At 41.6% G+C, this 16,007-nt stretch overlaps 1 protein-coding gene across 1 annotated transcript in view; it reads right to left on the reverse strand.

Moving 5' to 3' along the window:
• Nucleotides 1-16,007, reverse strand: part of LOC146630812 (myosin-10-like) — a 65,161-nt gene that overhangs the window by 35,965 nt on the left and 13,189 nt on the right. Inside the window, exon 4 of the mRNA XM_085354970.1 lies at nucleotides 1,358-1,385. Within this exon, the coding sequence (XP_085211096.1) occupies nucleotides 1,358-1,385 (28 nt within the window). The remainder of the gene's footprint in view (nucleotides 1-1,357; nucleotides 1,386-16,007) is intronic.

Raw genomic sequence — 16,007 nt, forward strand, 5'->3', positions numbered from 1 at the left:
AACATTTTTTCAAGTCAAGTCTAAAGTCATAAAATTAATGACTCGAGTCTGACTCGAGTCCAAGTCATGTGACTCGAGTCCACACCTCTGCTGTGAACAGACAGTAATCGTGGGGAGATTGCGTCAGTGTGCTTGTTGTTGGCCTTGGACCGCTGGGTGTGATATTTCTCAGCTCCTCCACAATAAAAACCCCCCACTGCTGACCTAACAGTAGCTTATGAGATTTTCATGTTTTTTATTATGCATACAAGTGTCAAAACCTTTACCACTGTCCACAATTTGCGGCACATTTTAATGTCTGTCTCCAAGCAAACTCCAAAAAATAAAAATCATTGTTGAATTGCACAAATATACAAAATGCCTTTCATTAAAACTTGAGGTAGATCAACTGTCTTTGACTTCATTGAGGGGAGTCAGTTAGATGGATGATTATTTTCAGGAATGTGCTGATATAACACCGACTATATCGTTGTTTCAGGTTATTCTTTGGCAGCAGACGGTTGCCCTCCATAATCCCAGTACAGCCAGATGTTTCCTTCTGTTAAGAGGAAGCTTTTTTCTCCACACTGTTGCCCGTTTATAGTCTGTGGATCACACAGTTATTCCCTGCATTACTTTCGATTCTTTATCTTATAAAGTAAAGAGCAAAAGTAAAATTATTGTACATAAAAAATGAACTGATTGACAGGGTGGCAACTTCAGACTTGGCTTATCTTTTATAGAATTGCTCTCTTCACTAACGCAAAATGTAGAAAATAGTAAGTTGCGCAGCAGCTGAATGAACAATTATGACACCAAACCATGCGAGGTGTGTAATTTGTCGATACTGTATTGGAATTAAGGTTGCAGAGAGCCTTTGTAAATTACAGTTCTTTTAGTTCAGTTCAGTTTTGTAAACCCTTGTTGCGTGGCTTATATCTTGATACCTTCTCTGGCATTTTCTTTGGCTTCATTCCTGTCATCAGCAGGCACTTGTCAGTGAAATGACGCCAGAGGACTGTGAAGCAGAAATGTCAGGCATTTCTCAGACCCACACTTCTTTTAAAGCAAGCTTCTCAGTGACACTGAGCAGGCTATTGCGTCTTGTGAGAAACGTAAAAAGTGTCCAGACCCTGAAGCAACTCACTCACTTTTACTGCCCTTTTCAACTCATGTAATTGCAAGTAAATGCATTATTGTCCGTTTCATTTAATTCAGGCAAAAGAAGCAACAGAGAAATACACTGCAAGACAGTTTCCATGTCTCCTAATGGAAAGGAGACATTAATTTAGTCCAGGTGGTTCAGTTTGCCTTGCAGAAGAATGTGTCGTGTTGAAATAAGACCAGCCAAATGGTCTTAAATGGTCTGTTTACTCACGTGCAGAGAATGGACTGGTCCTCTCGATCTGTGGAGACAAAGGGGGAAAAAGGGGGACATGACACATAAATGAATGCTAGGTAAAATATTATGAAAATATCATGAAATCATTTATTGCATAGTATTTATTATTATTATCATTAAATATACAATATATTTCACTCTGAGACAGACATGAGTTTCCAAAATTCAAAGTCCTCACAAACTGTCTGTTGACCACATTTAAACAATAAAAATAGATGAATGTGAAATTTTAGGGAGTTGGAAGCAGACTACCTACCAGGTGAACCCAACAGCAAACTTGTAACTGCGTTATTTTATAAAACTGTGCCAGCTGAAAATCATAAAAATCACAAGTCTAACACAAGAGCTGAAACTGACATTTCAACCAGGCAACCCTCACTGAGTTTAAATGTCTCCTTTTCAACTGTGTCCCAGTAACCACAGGTTATAAAGACGTTCAGACAAACCATATTATAATGAAATAGTGTATATGGTTAGAAAAACTACTTGTCATATTTATACTCAAATCTCAATTAAGGTGCTATTTATGAGCAAAGTGACCAGAAAAAGCAGGGCCTGTTGGGACTGACTGCATAAAGCCCCATTACACAAAGTCAGACCGATGCAGCTCATTTCTAATCTACACCAATAAGATCACTGACATTTTGCAGATGAATGTGCTTCGTGGCTAAACTTGCAGCTGGATTTGAATCACATTAAGAAAACCTGAAAAGTCCAAACCTAAGCTTCAATTAATTTGCATGGTGCTGAGGTCAGTCTGTACTTTGCGGTCGTGTGGCAGTAAAATAAAATGACACCTTCGGGGTTGTGCGAGTTTATAGCGTCTCATGAGCTCTGAGTGAGACAGCTTCAGGCAAAAGAAGAGAAATTAATGATGATAATGATGTCATGGTGTTACGGCCCTAGCTGGGCCTCCTGATACTGCCCTTGTGTGGGCGTGGTGTTTTTCTCCGCCTCCTCCTCTTTTGCTCCACCCCCCGTCTCTCTCTTGCTCTTCTCTCTCCCCAGGACACAGCTGCTGCTCATTGGACTCATTTACCACCTGGGCCCAGTCAGCAATCACCTCTCGGAGGTCATATAAGCTGGGGATGAGCTGTGAACGGGGTGGGGTGTTTTCTGGTGTCTCTGTGTTGTGTGTGGTTAACCTGCTCAAAGTGTGGAGTTGTGGAAACAGCATAGCTGCTTTGCGTGAGTAGTGTGGGCTTGTGAGCCTTGCCTGCTCAAAGTGTGGAGTTGTGGAAACAGCATAGCTGCTTTGCGTGAGCCTTGGCAGCAGTAAAGCCAGCTGCTGATAGTGACAGGGTGAGCTTGTGGGCCCCTGGAAGTACCTCCTCGTGGTGTGGAGTTTTTGTTTGGTTGTTGTGTTCTTTGTTGTTGCAACCCTTTTTCTCTTTTTCCAGGCGTTATTGGTAAGACGGCGTTGCCGGCCCTTTAAGTTAATGTTAACCTGTACCATTTTGTAATAAAGTTTTATTGATGCAGAACAACTCTGTTTGTTTTCCTTTTTCATTCTGATTCCGGACTCATTTGTTACTGGTCCCCTCTCTCACATGCCTAGACCCCTTCGGGGGGAACGTAACAATGTGGGGGCTCGTCCGGGATATGACTGGAAGGAACAGCAATTGAGTTTTAGTGAGTTGTTTGCCGGTGGCTTGTTTAGTTGTATTGTATCTGCTGCGCTCTCTCTCCAGTTAGCAAAGGGGAGTGTCTAGCTGAGCGTAAGCTCCTCCTTCAGGCACTCATTTTTTATTTTTCTTTTATTATTTTCGGAGTAATCCCGGGTGGGGATTAGTTCCCTGTCGGGGGTAGGCTTGTCGGTGCTTTGTGCACTTGACGCTTAGCCTTTAAAGTTGCCTCGAGCCTGGTACACTCCAGAAGCTAACTAGGCTAAGATTTTAGTAGGCAGGTCTGGGGAGAGGGTTGGCGGTATTTTTATTTATTGGTTAACCTGTGGCCACACTTTTCCCGCCTGTTTCTCATTTGTGTATTGGAGGTGGTGCTTCTTTGTTGTTATTGTTAGCCTCAGGTAGTTTTTGTTTTAGAGTCAATGGCTACCTTTGATATTGCAGTGTTTAAGGGTGAGCGTGGTGCAGCGTCTCAGCCCGTTCTGCAGGCGCCAGCTCAAGCTGTAGGTCCATTGGTGTCGACACCTGTTGATCAGGGGCTGCCTGAGGACAAACCCATGACAGTGCCTCGCTTCGAACCCCTCTCCATTGAATCAAGTGAAGGCTCGAAGCTGGATGCTAAGCTCCGTGTACGCCTGGCTCGTCTCCAGCTGGAGAAGGAGCAGCGTGAGAGAGAGTTCCAGCTGAAAAGGGAGCTAGAGCTTAGGCGTTTGGACGCGGAACTGGCTAGGGCTAGGGAGGTCGAATTGAGGAAGGTGGAGGTGGAGGCAGAGACAGCTGTGAGGTTGCGACAGCTGGAACTCCGGCAGGTTTCCCTTCCTCCGACCGCCTCCATTCGTCAGGCGGACATCCCGTTTGACGTAGGGAAAAACAGTCGTCTGGTTCCGATGTTCCGTGACACTGAGGTCGATAGCTACTTCGAGTCGTTTGAACGAATAGCCACGGCCTTGCACTGGCCACGGGATTCGTGGGCCATTTTGCTCCAATGTAAGCTGGCGGGTAAGGCTCAAGAAGTCTGTTCCTCGTTGTCAGCTGAGGACAGCTTGGACTATGACAAGCTGAAAAGGGCTATCCTGCTGGCCTATGAGCTGGTCCCAGAAGCCTATAGGCAGCGTTTCCGGGGGTTGAGAAGAGGTCAGGGTCAGTCCTATCTTGATTTCGCCAGGGAAAAAGGTGTTCTTTTCGATCGGTGGTGTGCGGCCTGCAAAGCCACTGACCTGGCTTCGATCCGGGAACTAATGCTCATAGAGGAATTTAAGAACTGCATTTCTGAGCGCATCGCGGTATATATTAATGAACAGAAGGTTTCCTCGCTACAGCAGGCTGCAACACTGGCTGATGAGTTTGCCCTCATCCATAAAACCAGTGTCATTAAGCACGACCGACGCGATGACCTAGTGAAGGTTAGTGATGTGCCAGCTAGACAGTACCCAAAGGGTGAGGTACTTGTGTCCCATTCCAAGGCAAAAAGAAAGTGTTTTTTCTGTTTAAAGTCTGGCCATTTAATAGCAGATTGTGGGGCCTACAAACAGAAACAGTCAGTCTTGGGAGTTAGGAGTGTGCCAGCTAACAAAGTCAATACAGGCGTGGTTTCAAGAGCCAAAACAAAGCTCTGTTTCTTCTGCCACAAACCTGGCCACCTGATTGCTCACTGTTTGAAAGAAAACTCAAAGCAAAATCGATCTGCTTTCAAAAGAGTGAACTGTGGTTCACAAACCGACAAAGTTGCCAGTCCTAGGCAACAGTTGGAGCATAATTGCTCAGTGGTGTCATTTGGTCACTGTCAGAGATCAACTAATTGTAATCTGCCACCTGATGACGGTCTCTCGGGTCCAGATGACCTACAGTGTGATAGATTGTGTGTGACACAACCATTTCAACCTGCACCTCTGGCTAACCAGCATGCCTTTTGCCATGACCTAGCGAAGAAGCGTCAGAGAAGTGTTGCTGTAAGGCCTTCTAGCTGCCTGATGGGTTCTCCATATGTGATGGCTCAAAAAACATTTGGCTGTCATTTGGGACACTATGTTGAGGGACTTGAGCCAACCCCGTGCAGTGTTTTCAACCCATCAAAAAGGTCTTGGCAGATTCGGCAGGGTATGCCTAACCGTTATTATGGTGGATGGTAGGTGATATGTTTAAAAGCTGGGTAGGACGTTCTATGACAAACCACTGGTTTGTATTTATGGGAGGGGGTGTTACGGCCCTAGCTGGGCCTCCTGATACTGCCCTTGTGTGGGCGTGGTGTTTTTCTCCGCCTCCTCCTCTTTTGCTCCACCCCCCGTCTCTCTCTTGCTCTTCTCTCTCCCCAGGACACAGCTGCTGCTCATTGGACTCATTTACCACCTGGGCCCAGTCAGCAATCACCTCTCGGAGGTCATATAAGCTGGGGATGAGCTGTGAACGGGGTGGGGTGTTTTCTGGTGTCTCTGTGTTGTGTGTGTGGTTAACCTGCTCAAAGTGTGGAGTTGTGGAAACAGCATAGCTGCTTTGCGTGAGTAGTGTGGGCTTGTGAGCCTTGCCTGCTCAAAGTGTGGAGTTGTGGAAACAGCATAGCTGCTTTGCGTGAGTAGTGTGGGCTTGTGGGCCTTGGCAGCAGTAAAGCCAGCTGCTGATAGTGACAGGGTGAGCTTGTGGGCCCCTGGAAGTACCTCCTCGTGGTGTGGAGTTTTTGTTTGGTTGTTGTGTTCTTTGTTGTTGCAACCCTTTTTCTCTTTTTCCAGGCGTTATTGGTAAGACGGCGTTGCCGGCCCTTTAAGTTAATGTTAACCTGTACCATTTTGTAATAAAGTTTTATTGATGCAGAACAACTCTGTTTGTTTTCCTTTTTCATTCTGATTCCGGACTCATTTGTTACTGGTCCCCTCTCTCACATGCCTAGACCCCTTCGGGGGGAACGTAACACATGGGGAAATACTACTTTGTCCTCCCATCAGTGCCTCCTTAGGGAAACAGTCTCCTCTCCAGTTACACTGTTGTCTGATTAGCTTAAAGTCCAAGGCTTAGATTTGAGTCACTAGACTCAGACATGGTGTGTTGTTTCTGCATAACTTAAACTAAAACCCAGAAAATCTGCGTCACTGACATCACAATCACCAAAGGTTGTTATGCAAAAATGAAGAAAATAGCAGGATAAAGATTATTTATTAACCTTGGCAAACAGATGTATTATATTGGAACAAATTTAATTTGACAAACACTATCTCTAATTTTAATTTACAATTTAAAAATTTGATTTCGAAATTCTGGTTTAGCTCCCTGAGGCAAGCAGATGACCCATATGTCATAAGGCTAATGCTGGGGCCAGCACCAAGGCCATTACTGTCTTCCCTTGGTCTTTCTCCTAGCACCTGGTAGTGCTTAATGTGTTATTATATTTGAAATGCACCTACGAACTGTTTGCCATTGCCAATAACTGCACCAGATAATGCTCACACATCATAACTCTAACATAACTATCCAGTCATTTGGGCTTTCGGAGCACTCTTTGAATATTTTTGCTTGGAATGCTTATCCCAACAAAATGAGACTAATCCAAGTTATGTAACAAGAGAATAATCCAGAAGTTTTAATGATGTAATCACAACATGGTACCAAACTATAAGGCCACAAACTACATCTCACCTTATTAAACATGCGCAGAAAAAACATTATCAGCTGATTGGTTTGAAAGTTTGAAGAAGACTGTTCTATCTTCTTTCATTCTCACTAAGGTACGTTCTTCTATCTCTTGATGAGCAATAACTTGTTCATTAAAGGGTCCAATCTCTGAGGTCGTTAATTCTGTGACTGAAGTGCAAAGTCTGCACGTTTGTTAAATGAAGGACTTAACACTGACTGATGATTGGCAGCTGATCCATTAGGAGATTGAGCTGGGTGAAGAAAGCCATCAATAACTCAGGGAAAGACTAATCTTTTTTTTTAGTTAAACCACAGCTAACTGAATGAGCTGGCCCTGGCTTATCCGAAGAAAGGTTTTCTCTGAAATAATTCAGCAGCATAATGTGACTGCTCTAAGCACATTGCAGGAAAACACAATATTAAAGTATAATTTCTCGTACATGAATACACTGAATACTAAAACCAATACCAATGTTTGGAAAAATCCAACACTGCAAAAGAGAAATGTGACGTCAATCATAACCTTTTGTTCTTTTTGTAGCATTTTCATAAGGACAGGAGTTGCTGCTAAGAGAAACAATTTACACCCCTTAAAAAGCAAAAGACAAATTAGAAGTTTTTTCCTTTGTCCTTCTTTTCCAACTGTTGAAGAAATTTGACGTGCCATCTGGAAATCTTTATGCATACTTTAGAGATGCCTGTGGATATCGACCTAGTCACAGACAAGTGTCTACAGCTTGTCCATTGTGTACATAGGCCAGCAAGACCGCTCACGCAAGTAGAAATTGTGCAATCAACCAAAACCACACCCTACCACAAAGCACATCAGCAGTAATGACTTTAAAATGGAAACTACATGCACTAAGAATAATTTACACCATAGATCCCACTCTCTAAATTTGTTATTTTAGCAACACTGTCTGTGAAACTAGATGAAAACACTGATTCGTGTTACTTTTTGACATTTTTTAAATGTACTATCCATGCTCCAACAAAGCATTTAGAAATTTTAAAGAGAGACTGTTCACTTTAATTCTTTGCCTCCTAATGACTTTTAGTGGACATCCGTGTACAGGACAGCAGTCATATGTTACAGTCCTCCCACCCACACTCCCCTTGTGGGTGGAAACAAATGCTTTGTGATGGCAAAAGACCGAGATGTGTTGCTCTCATATATACACGAGGGCAACAACAATGAGCACATTTTTTACTTAACAGTCCACTATGATGGCCTAATTTATTAACACATGGTTCATATGATGGCTCTCTGCTCTTTATTGCATATTTTGTACATAACCTTTGAGAATATTAACATAAATAAATAATGGTGGTAGCCAGTGTTAACCCTAGTCTCCTAGTAGATACATCTATGGTATCAATTTCAAAATCCTACGTTGCCTTGTTGTCAAGTTATCGCATTTACAAGATTTTCAGAAAACTTGACCTCTGACCTTGACCTTGTGTATCTGTCTTGTCCGAGATTACAAGACAGATACACGTATTATTATTATTTTGAAACTCCTACATCATTTTGTTCAAGGTTTGCCATTCAAAAAATGTTCAGAAAACTCGACGTCTGACCTTAAAGTCAAAGCCACCGACACTCAATCTTGTAAAAGATTTTTAATAGATGCACCTTTGGTATCAATTTTAAACTCGCTTTGTTCTTGACCTATCGTATTCACAAACTGGGTGTCCACGCTGCTTGCCCGCTTGGTGAGCTGACGATAACACCTCATCAGCCTTCCAGGGCTGGGGAGTTAATTATAAAAAAGGTGAAAAGTATACCCAAATCCAGGGACACAATTATGGAACTGTAGATGCTTTTCTTTGGCTTAAGACTTCTAGAACTCTAATTTACACTATCCATGAAAGTTAATATCCCGACTCGTTTTGTCCATGTTGTGTCCTGGGCTGGACTGTTGTGCCAGAGGTGAAGGTTTCCTAAAGTGCTGACTGCGTTCCTTTGGGGTACAATGGTGGAAGGTTATCTGACTGAGGACACAGCTGGATGGCTCATCAAGGACAACCTGGGTTTCCTGGCTTTGACCAGAAACTTCCTGCAGTAATAGACTCCAACAAGGATAACAGGCCATGTGCACATGGACTAAAGCTACACTGATCCTTTTGGATCTCTCATGTGTTCAAGTTAACTGCAATGATACAATCCCTCGTTAGTGCCTACCTTTATCACACATCTCTCTTTACATTCACATCCCTATCTGACCTAGACACAAAGAGAACACCCCCAGAAAGCAGGGGTGTCTCCTTTATCAGACTGGCTGCAGACACAGAGGAAAGATATGATCCACCGTGAGGCTGCCTGCTTACATTCATTGAGTTAACAGCTGGGCTGTGATCTGCAAACCTTCTCAGACTGTGAACTGCTGATTACTGCCAGAGACATATGGAGAGCTGAAATACATCAAAAATGTAAGCAATCTAATTTTATAAATATAACAGTGGCATGGCGGTTAGCACTGTTGCCTTACAGCAAGAAGGCTTTGGGTTCAAATCCATCATCTGGCAGCAGATTTTCAGTGTGGAATTTGCAGCTGCCTGGGTTCTCTCCAGGTACTCTGGCTTCTCCCCACAGTCCAAAGAACATACAATTAGTGGGGTTAGGTTAATCAGAGGTGTAAATGGTGGTTTGTCTTTTTGTTTTAGCCCAACAACACACTACTGACCTGTCCATTGTGTTGCTTGCTTCTTGCTCTATGGCAACTAGTGGAGAATAAAGTATCTCTGGATCCTGTTTACAAGTGAAGGAAGAGTGGAGCATGAGGCTGACAGATGGATTTGTGCTGCATCTGCAGTCATGCAGACATTGTATCAGCATGTTGTGGTAAAAAAGAGTGTTGAGCATGAAAGCTCAATTTACTGGTCGAACCCTACTCTCACTTGTCCTGAGTAGTGACCAAACAATAAGACGATGGATACAAATAGAAGAAATTAGCTTCTTCCAAAGGGTGTCTAGGCTCTCCCTTAGTGACAGAATAAGTTCAATCATCCAGTAGGGAGTCAGATTAGACTCCCTACTTCTCCACATCAAAAGGCTCCACAGTTGAGTTGTTTCAGCCATGTCCTCCCATGAAGAGGCCCCAGGGCAGACCCAGCACACCCTGGAGTGCTTACATCTCTCAGCTGCTTTGGGAAGGCCTCGGTATGGACTTGTGTCTGTTCAGATGAGACCTCCCCTACCAGCGGCTGTTATTTCGGTGACATTACTTATTGGTCATAAGAACTGTTTTGTGGGTTTCGCATGATTACTGATGCCCTTGCCAACTTCACATGACTCCATGCTGATGAAAGGCAGTGGAGATTTCCCGCAGGACATATAATATTATTAGCTTAAGTAAAGGAGTTTGAAAATAATTCTGAATGCTTGATTTAGAATTATGGAGGGGAAAATGATCAGATTACAAAAAAAGAAAAGCCAGAGTGTTTTCAATCCAAAGATTTTAAGATATTACGTAAGCACAATAAACTACACTGACGATGATACAATTAGACGCCTGAAAAGGTCGGCATTGATTCCGTTACAAACTGTTGACAGTGAAAAATCTGGCGATGTCTTGTAGCACTGACACAAAAACAGAAACTCTGCATGTGGCGTTTCACTCTGTAGTGAGAGACGGGAAGAACGGGAGGTGATCTTAGCTCCCGACAGTGAGCTCATTGTGATGCTGTGGCATGCTGGGCCTGGGCCAGCGACCATCACCGAGGACTAATGCCTGTATTTAGGAGCGGCAATAAACTCACTTCTGAGACCAGGGCTGCAAACGGAATCAAGCCATTACTGAAGTGTCACAGTGGGACAAAATCACAGTGGTATAAGGAGGGAAACCCATTAGCTGAATGGTCAAGGTAATAAAGGCAAACCTAAAAGCTGTCTCATTAGCAGGAGGAAGTGCATGCTTAATGTCTCTATACTGTCTGTGAAGAAAAAGGAAGCTATAATGTTATGATATATTAGGTTAACAGAGTAGATAAGTAGACATTATCTATCAGTAAAAACAAATTTCAGTAAATTAGCTCTGACTATCATGTACCTTATATCTTCAGTATAAGTAAATATTGAAAACCGAGGTTTAAACACATTAATTATACATTTGAGTTACCGAATTACAGGTTGTCATCACAGTGAAGCGCTACAGAAGATAGGTTGTGACTTGTGACTAGAAAGTTGAGCATGTGGTTTCAGTCACCTCTGTTCCTCATTCATCACATCCATTTATAAAACACCAAGATGTCGATGGCACAAACCCTCATCTCAAGGCTTCACTAACCAGTGGGTGACATCACAGTTTGTTCGGTCCGTCTTTTAGGCTGAACTCTTTAGACTCCAACCCAACTGTGAGTTACACAGGACTGGCTGAAGTCAATATCTCACTGTATTTCCTCGCTGCATTTAAGCAAAACAAAGCCTGAACCTCACTGTCAGATCACTTCTCATTATTTTAGGTTTAGGTATATTAGGTTACATGGCTATTTAACCGTTGTTTACACTTGTTTAAAAAAAAAAAAAAAATACTGCTGGGGCAATCAACAACACTTATCTGTGGACCAATCACAGTCCATCTACATCATTCAAATGTTCTCCTATGCTGAGAGCTTTCTCCATAGTAGGCATTAAAATGACCTTAAAAATCTGAGTTCTATGAACTACACTGCTCTCTAGTACCGGGTTGTACCTCAAATGGTTATTAGAACAATTAAAAGGCTCTGTCCAGTGCCCATGACGACCAGACGACAGACCTCAAGACCATCAGAAGGGTCAGGAAAATGCCACTCACAACTGGCTCAAACCGACACGGACCAGAAGAGAAGTCAAATATTACCTATCGAAAATGAAAGACTGTATTGGAACTTAACAGCCAGTGAATTCCTAACTTTGAAAAATTGCAGTCTATGAAGAATTGACACCGCAGGAAGAGTAACACCTGTAATAATAACATATATGGTCTGACCTTACAACACCTCCATCCAACTGCTTCTGCTAAACGCACAGACCAGCAGGATGAAAATGGATAAAGCAGCCATCCTTTTAGGCACATTTCTGCCTCTCTAACCTTTTTTTCTACCACCACTCCAAATTCACCCAGCTCCTTGAAATGCAGTGTTTCTGTCATCATTTAATGCAGTGGTTTAGGTCTGTAATAATCAGTACCAGACAGAAAAACCTTTCCAAAACAATATGACGACTATATATTCACTATCACATATTTACTTTTCCAGTTAAACTCAGGTAGTTGGGTTGCATCCCGTGTGGAAACTATAGGATCTGCTTTTTGGATGATACTGACTTGGATGGCGCCATGTGTTGGGATGAATCTGAGCTATAACTACAGAATAGACATCTGAATTATTGCTGATTCTGAAGAACACTGCAGCGTTTGGCATGGGAAGCTATTTCGTAACACAGAAGGGGCTTTTCATTGTTTATTAGTTCAATGCCTCTGAGCAGTTATAATTATGACGAGGCGCCAAAGGGACTTTTACAGACCGTTAAAAAGTTTGAGTCCTGCTTTCAGTGCCCTGCACCAAATGTTGTCTATCATCATGAGTACACCCTGTAAATATGAGGTAACCATTTACTACTGGTGAAAGGCACCAGGGTATCCCTTAGCACAGAGGTATCTGACAGTAAATTTTTTTAAACCCAAAACATCCAAGCAATCAATCATTTCAAACCATTTTAGGGCTATTATGGCAAAGGACTCTGTTGTGGGCAGAACTGGGGCTGATGGTTCAGCCAAGGACTTACGCATGGAAACAAATCGAATGAGTTTTTGAGAGTCTGGTTTCATGGAGCATTTCTGAAAAGGGAAGTTTGTAATGAAATCCGAAAGGAAGATTTACTGTGTTTGGGAAAAACTGACAAGAAGATTTAGAATTTTATTCAAAGTATTCGTACAAATTGAAGTAATGGAAATCATTCAGGTAGTCTGCACATCAGGTGCAAAATAAATCAGTGGAGACAGCTAGAGTGGCAGCCAAAGAGAAATAAAAGAAAGCAAAGAAAACAGCAAGAAATCAGTGAGAGTAAAAGGGAAAATAAGACATACTAAAGGATGGAAAAAAGGAGGGGAAAAAGCCAGTACAAATCAGTTCTCTTTTAACTCATTATACTAGATTCATAATAATAGTGGACAATTACGTAACTCACATTGCTGACAATGCCAAAAATGATATTGTACAGTGGACCTACAACTATGCAACAAAAGAGCAATAAGCTAGCAAAGTGCAATAAGTGATTTTCTAGTTTCTGCTGAAAAGGGTGAACAAGAACATTTAAGAGCAACCATCGACGGAACAGCAGTGATAGTTATAGATGCAGTTGTGAAAAAACCCTTTAGGATAAAACCTGAGTTAGATGTTTCAGTGCTCACAAACACATTTGCTTGTGCATTTTTAAATGGGATAAAAGTGCAATTTTTGTGATTTTAAAAAAGAGCATCTTTAGTAGATGTTTTGGACCACTGATTAAAAATAATGAGCAAATACTTCCCACTTGCTTTAAATGGACTGATATGTACAGAAAGGAGTTTAAGGTTGAAAGAATCCAGCATCAAGCCTCAGATCACAAAGTCACCAAAGCCATTACAGCTACAGATCTGATCAATGTCAGGTGGAACTACATTCATTTAGACTGTACGTTGCGGCACTATAAACTTTACTGAGCTGGTTTTATCACACATTTTTGACATTGTGGTTTATAATAAGCACTTCTTACTATAAACTTCTGATTTTCTTTATAAAACTGACCTGTGTTAAAGAGTAACAAAGAGCTGCGCTTTGGGAAAAACCTCAATAAGCCAAGATGGATCTAGCTAGAGCTGACCTAATGCCCTGATTAAACACCAGGGAGGGACTGAAGAACGGGGTCTTTCTTCATTTCCACTGAAACAAAGACCTCCTGTTTCGTAACCCCACCTGGGACACTTAGAGTGGTGTTGTTGCATGGAGACTGTTGAAATGTAAGACAGCTTTTTCTTTCTTTAATGTGTTTTTTTCCAATATTTCCTCACAACACATTTATACATAAATAAATAATAAAATTAGCTTCACGAACATCAGTGAGTCAACATCAAGAGTGAAAAAGAGGACAGTTATGTAAAATATCTGGACCTGTAATCAATGACAGATGTGCAGTGAGTTTCAGAGGTCAGCTTGCACGCACCGACTTTGTTAGATAACACTTCATTTAAACTCCCATTTGAGCAATGACAGGCTTCAGACAACCGTGAGTCGTTAATGACACTAAGCTCTGCTCCAAAGGTCATAAATTACACCCAACAAATGATTTCTCACCTGTCTCTTGTTCTGCCACTGCAAAGCATAATTATTAAAAGTGAAAGGTTGGGTGTAAATCAGTGAAATTTCAATAAATCAATTTGACATAACAGAGGCTGGAAGTGACATCTAATACCAATTTGCTAATATATGTTTCTTGACACAGCTGTTTTCATATCTGCATAAAATAGCTTCAGTCATTTGAAACATTGTCAGCTCTTCTTCTGATTGTATTTCTAAAGACATTTTTGCCCACTGGTGGCATCTAGACCGACCACAGCACCTGACATTTTTATTCAAACAAATTACAGTTAAGTGGAGAAACTGGTTCCCTTTCACAGAATAGTTTCATTACTTATATCTATTTTTAAATCCAGACTTAATGTCTAAAACGTGTTTTTACAGTTAACAAATCATCATTAAGTATATGTGTTATATGTTATACAGAAATCTATAGTACACTTCTCAAATTCAACTTATATTCACATTTACCGGAAAAATATTTAAGCCAAAACTGATCACTGATCCTGGCATGTCACTTGATTCATGTCATGTTATGTTATATATATTGATATCAACTAACATGAAAACATTTTCCCTCATTGTGCCCAGACTTAATTAACCACTGGGGATTCAATTCAAGAGAAAAAGCTCTAAATGTCCTCATCTGATCTTTGTACTCAATGTCAGCAATATTGGATTATGATTTTTGCATCATGCAATGAAAGAACCAAAACAGACATTCCTGCTATTTGATGAATTAAATATTTTTTCTAAAAAAAAGAAGAAAAAAAAAGAAAAAAAAGGAAGACTTTCAGCAATATTTTTTTCACAATATGTCTATATTCAGATTTTAAAAAGTATAAACACCCCGTTGGGAATTTCATGCATATTGCCTGCTCCTACCAGGAAATCTGATAATATAAACCACTTTACAGTTTCCTGCCAGCTTGGAGAAGAGAGAAAGAAGAAAAACACCCATCCTAATCTAGTGTATACAGCTAGAAATTCTCTTTTATTAACCAGGCTGCCGAAATGCTCAGGGCCAAGGTTGAACAGCAGCTGGCTTTCACTAATCTTTAACCTACAAACCTCCTTTTCAATCACAACTGTTTATTCTGATATGAACACAAATGGGTTGGACTAGCATTAAAAATTGCAGGCCCCATCTGTGAGCTTTAGACACAGACAGTAAAAGCAGGCAAGAATGCTAGCGGGGCAACTGCCTCATTTAACCCACAAAAATATGACAGAATCAAAGCTTTACTAATTGACTTGTCTTGTAACCCATCCCCAACCACTGCCCTAGGGTGTTACTGGGCCCTCTCCTTCTACAAATAAATATATATATATATATTTCATATTAATTATCTAATTTATGTGCACCTGTTTCACTTCATTGACAGTTTTTACTGCAGTTCACTATCACACTAGTTTCTCTGCTCGCTCTCTAAATACAACAAAAACCAACAAATGTTAAACTGTCTGAAAATAAATGTGGAAAAATCTTGAGTCAACCGCAACCATCTCAAAGTCAGCCCAAAATATCTGTACTAGCGGCTCTTGCGCTGATAATGTTACAGCTGTAACCCCCAAGATGCAAGCCCACAGTGAAATAAACACCCCTTTACTCCCCCCCACTGCACCCCCCCTCCAAAAGCAGTCAATCTAGGGGGAAATACCACCATGCGTCCACGCCCACTCAAGCAGAAACACAGTTTTTAGGAAACAGAGGGTGTGAAGAAAAGGCTTCAATCACAAGAAACTCGCTGGGCTCAATGACAGATTGTTGCCGAAGTGACTGAAAATATCCCATAGCCTTTATGTCATTTAACCCCCCCCCCCAAAAAAAAACATAAAAACATCTGGGGTTTAAAGAAAAAATGTCTTTGTCACTAATCACATCAGCATGATGATGTTCCCATGTTCTTTTATTCAAAGAGGGCAGAGCTGCTTGTTGACGCTTTCTGTGTACCAACATGGAGACACAGCAAAGCCTAAAAGGACCGACGGGACTGTCCAGTCTGTCACCACCCCCACCAGTCAGCCCTCGCAATCACACAAAGGATCTATTGTCGAGCACA

The sequence above is a fragment of the Diplotaxodon limnothrissa genome, linkage group LG6, assembly GCF_057381915.1.
Source record: "Diplotaxodon limnothrissa isolate DT_005_m linkage group LG6, D_limnothrissa_male_GT1.1, whole genome shotgun sequence".
Taxonomy (NCBI): domain Eukaryota; kingdom Metazoa; phylum Chordata; class Actinopteri; order Cichliformes; family Cichlidae; genus Diplotaxodon; species Diplotaxodon limnothrissa.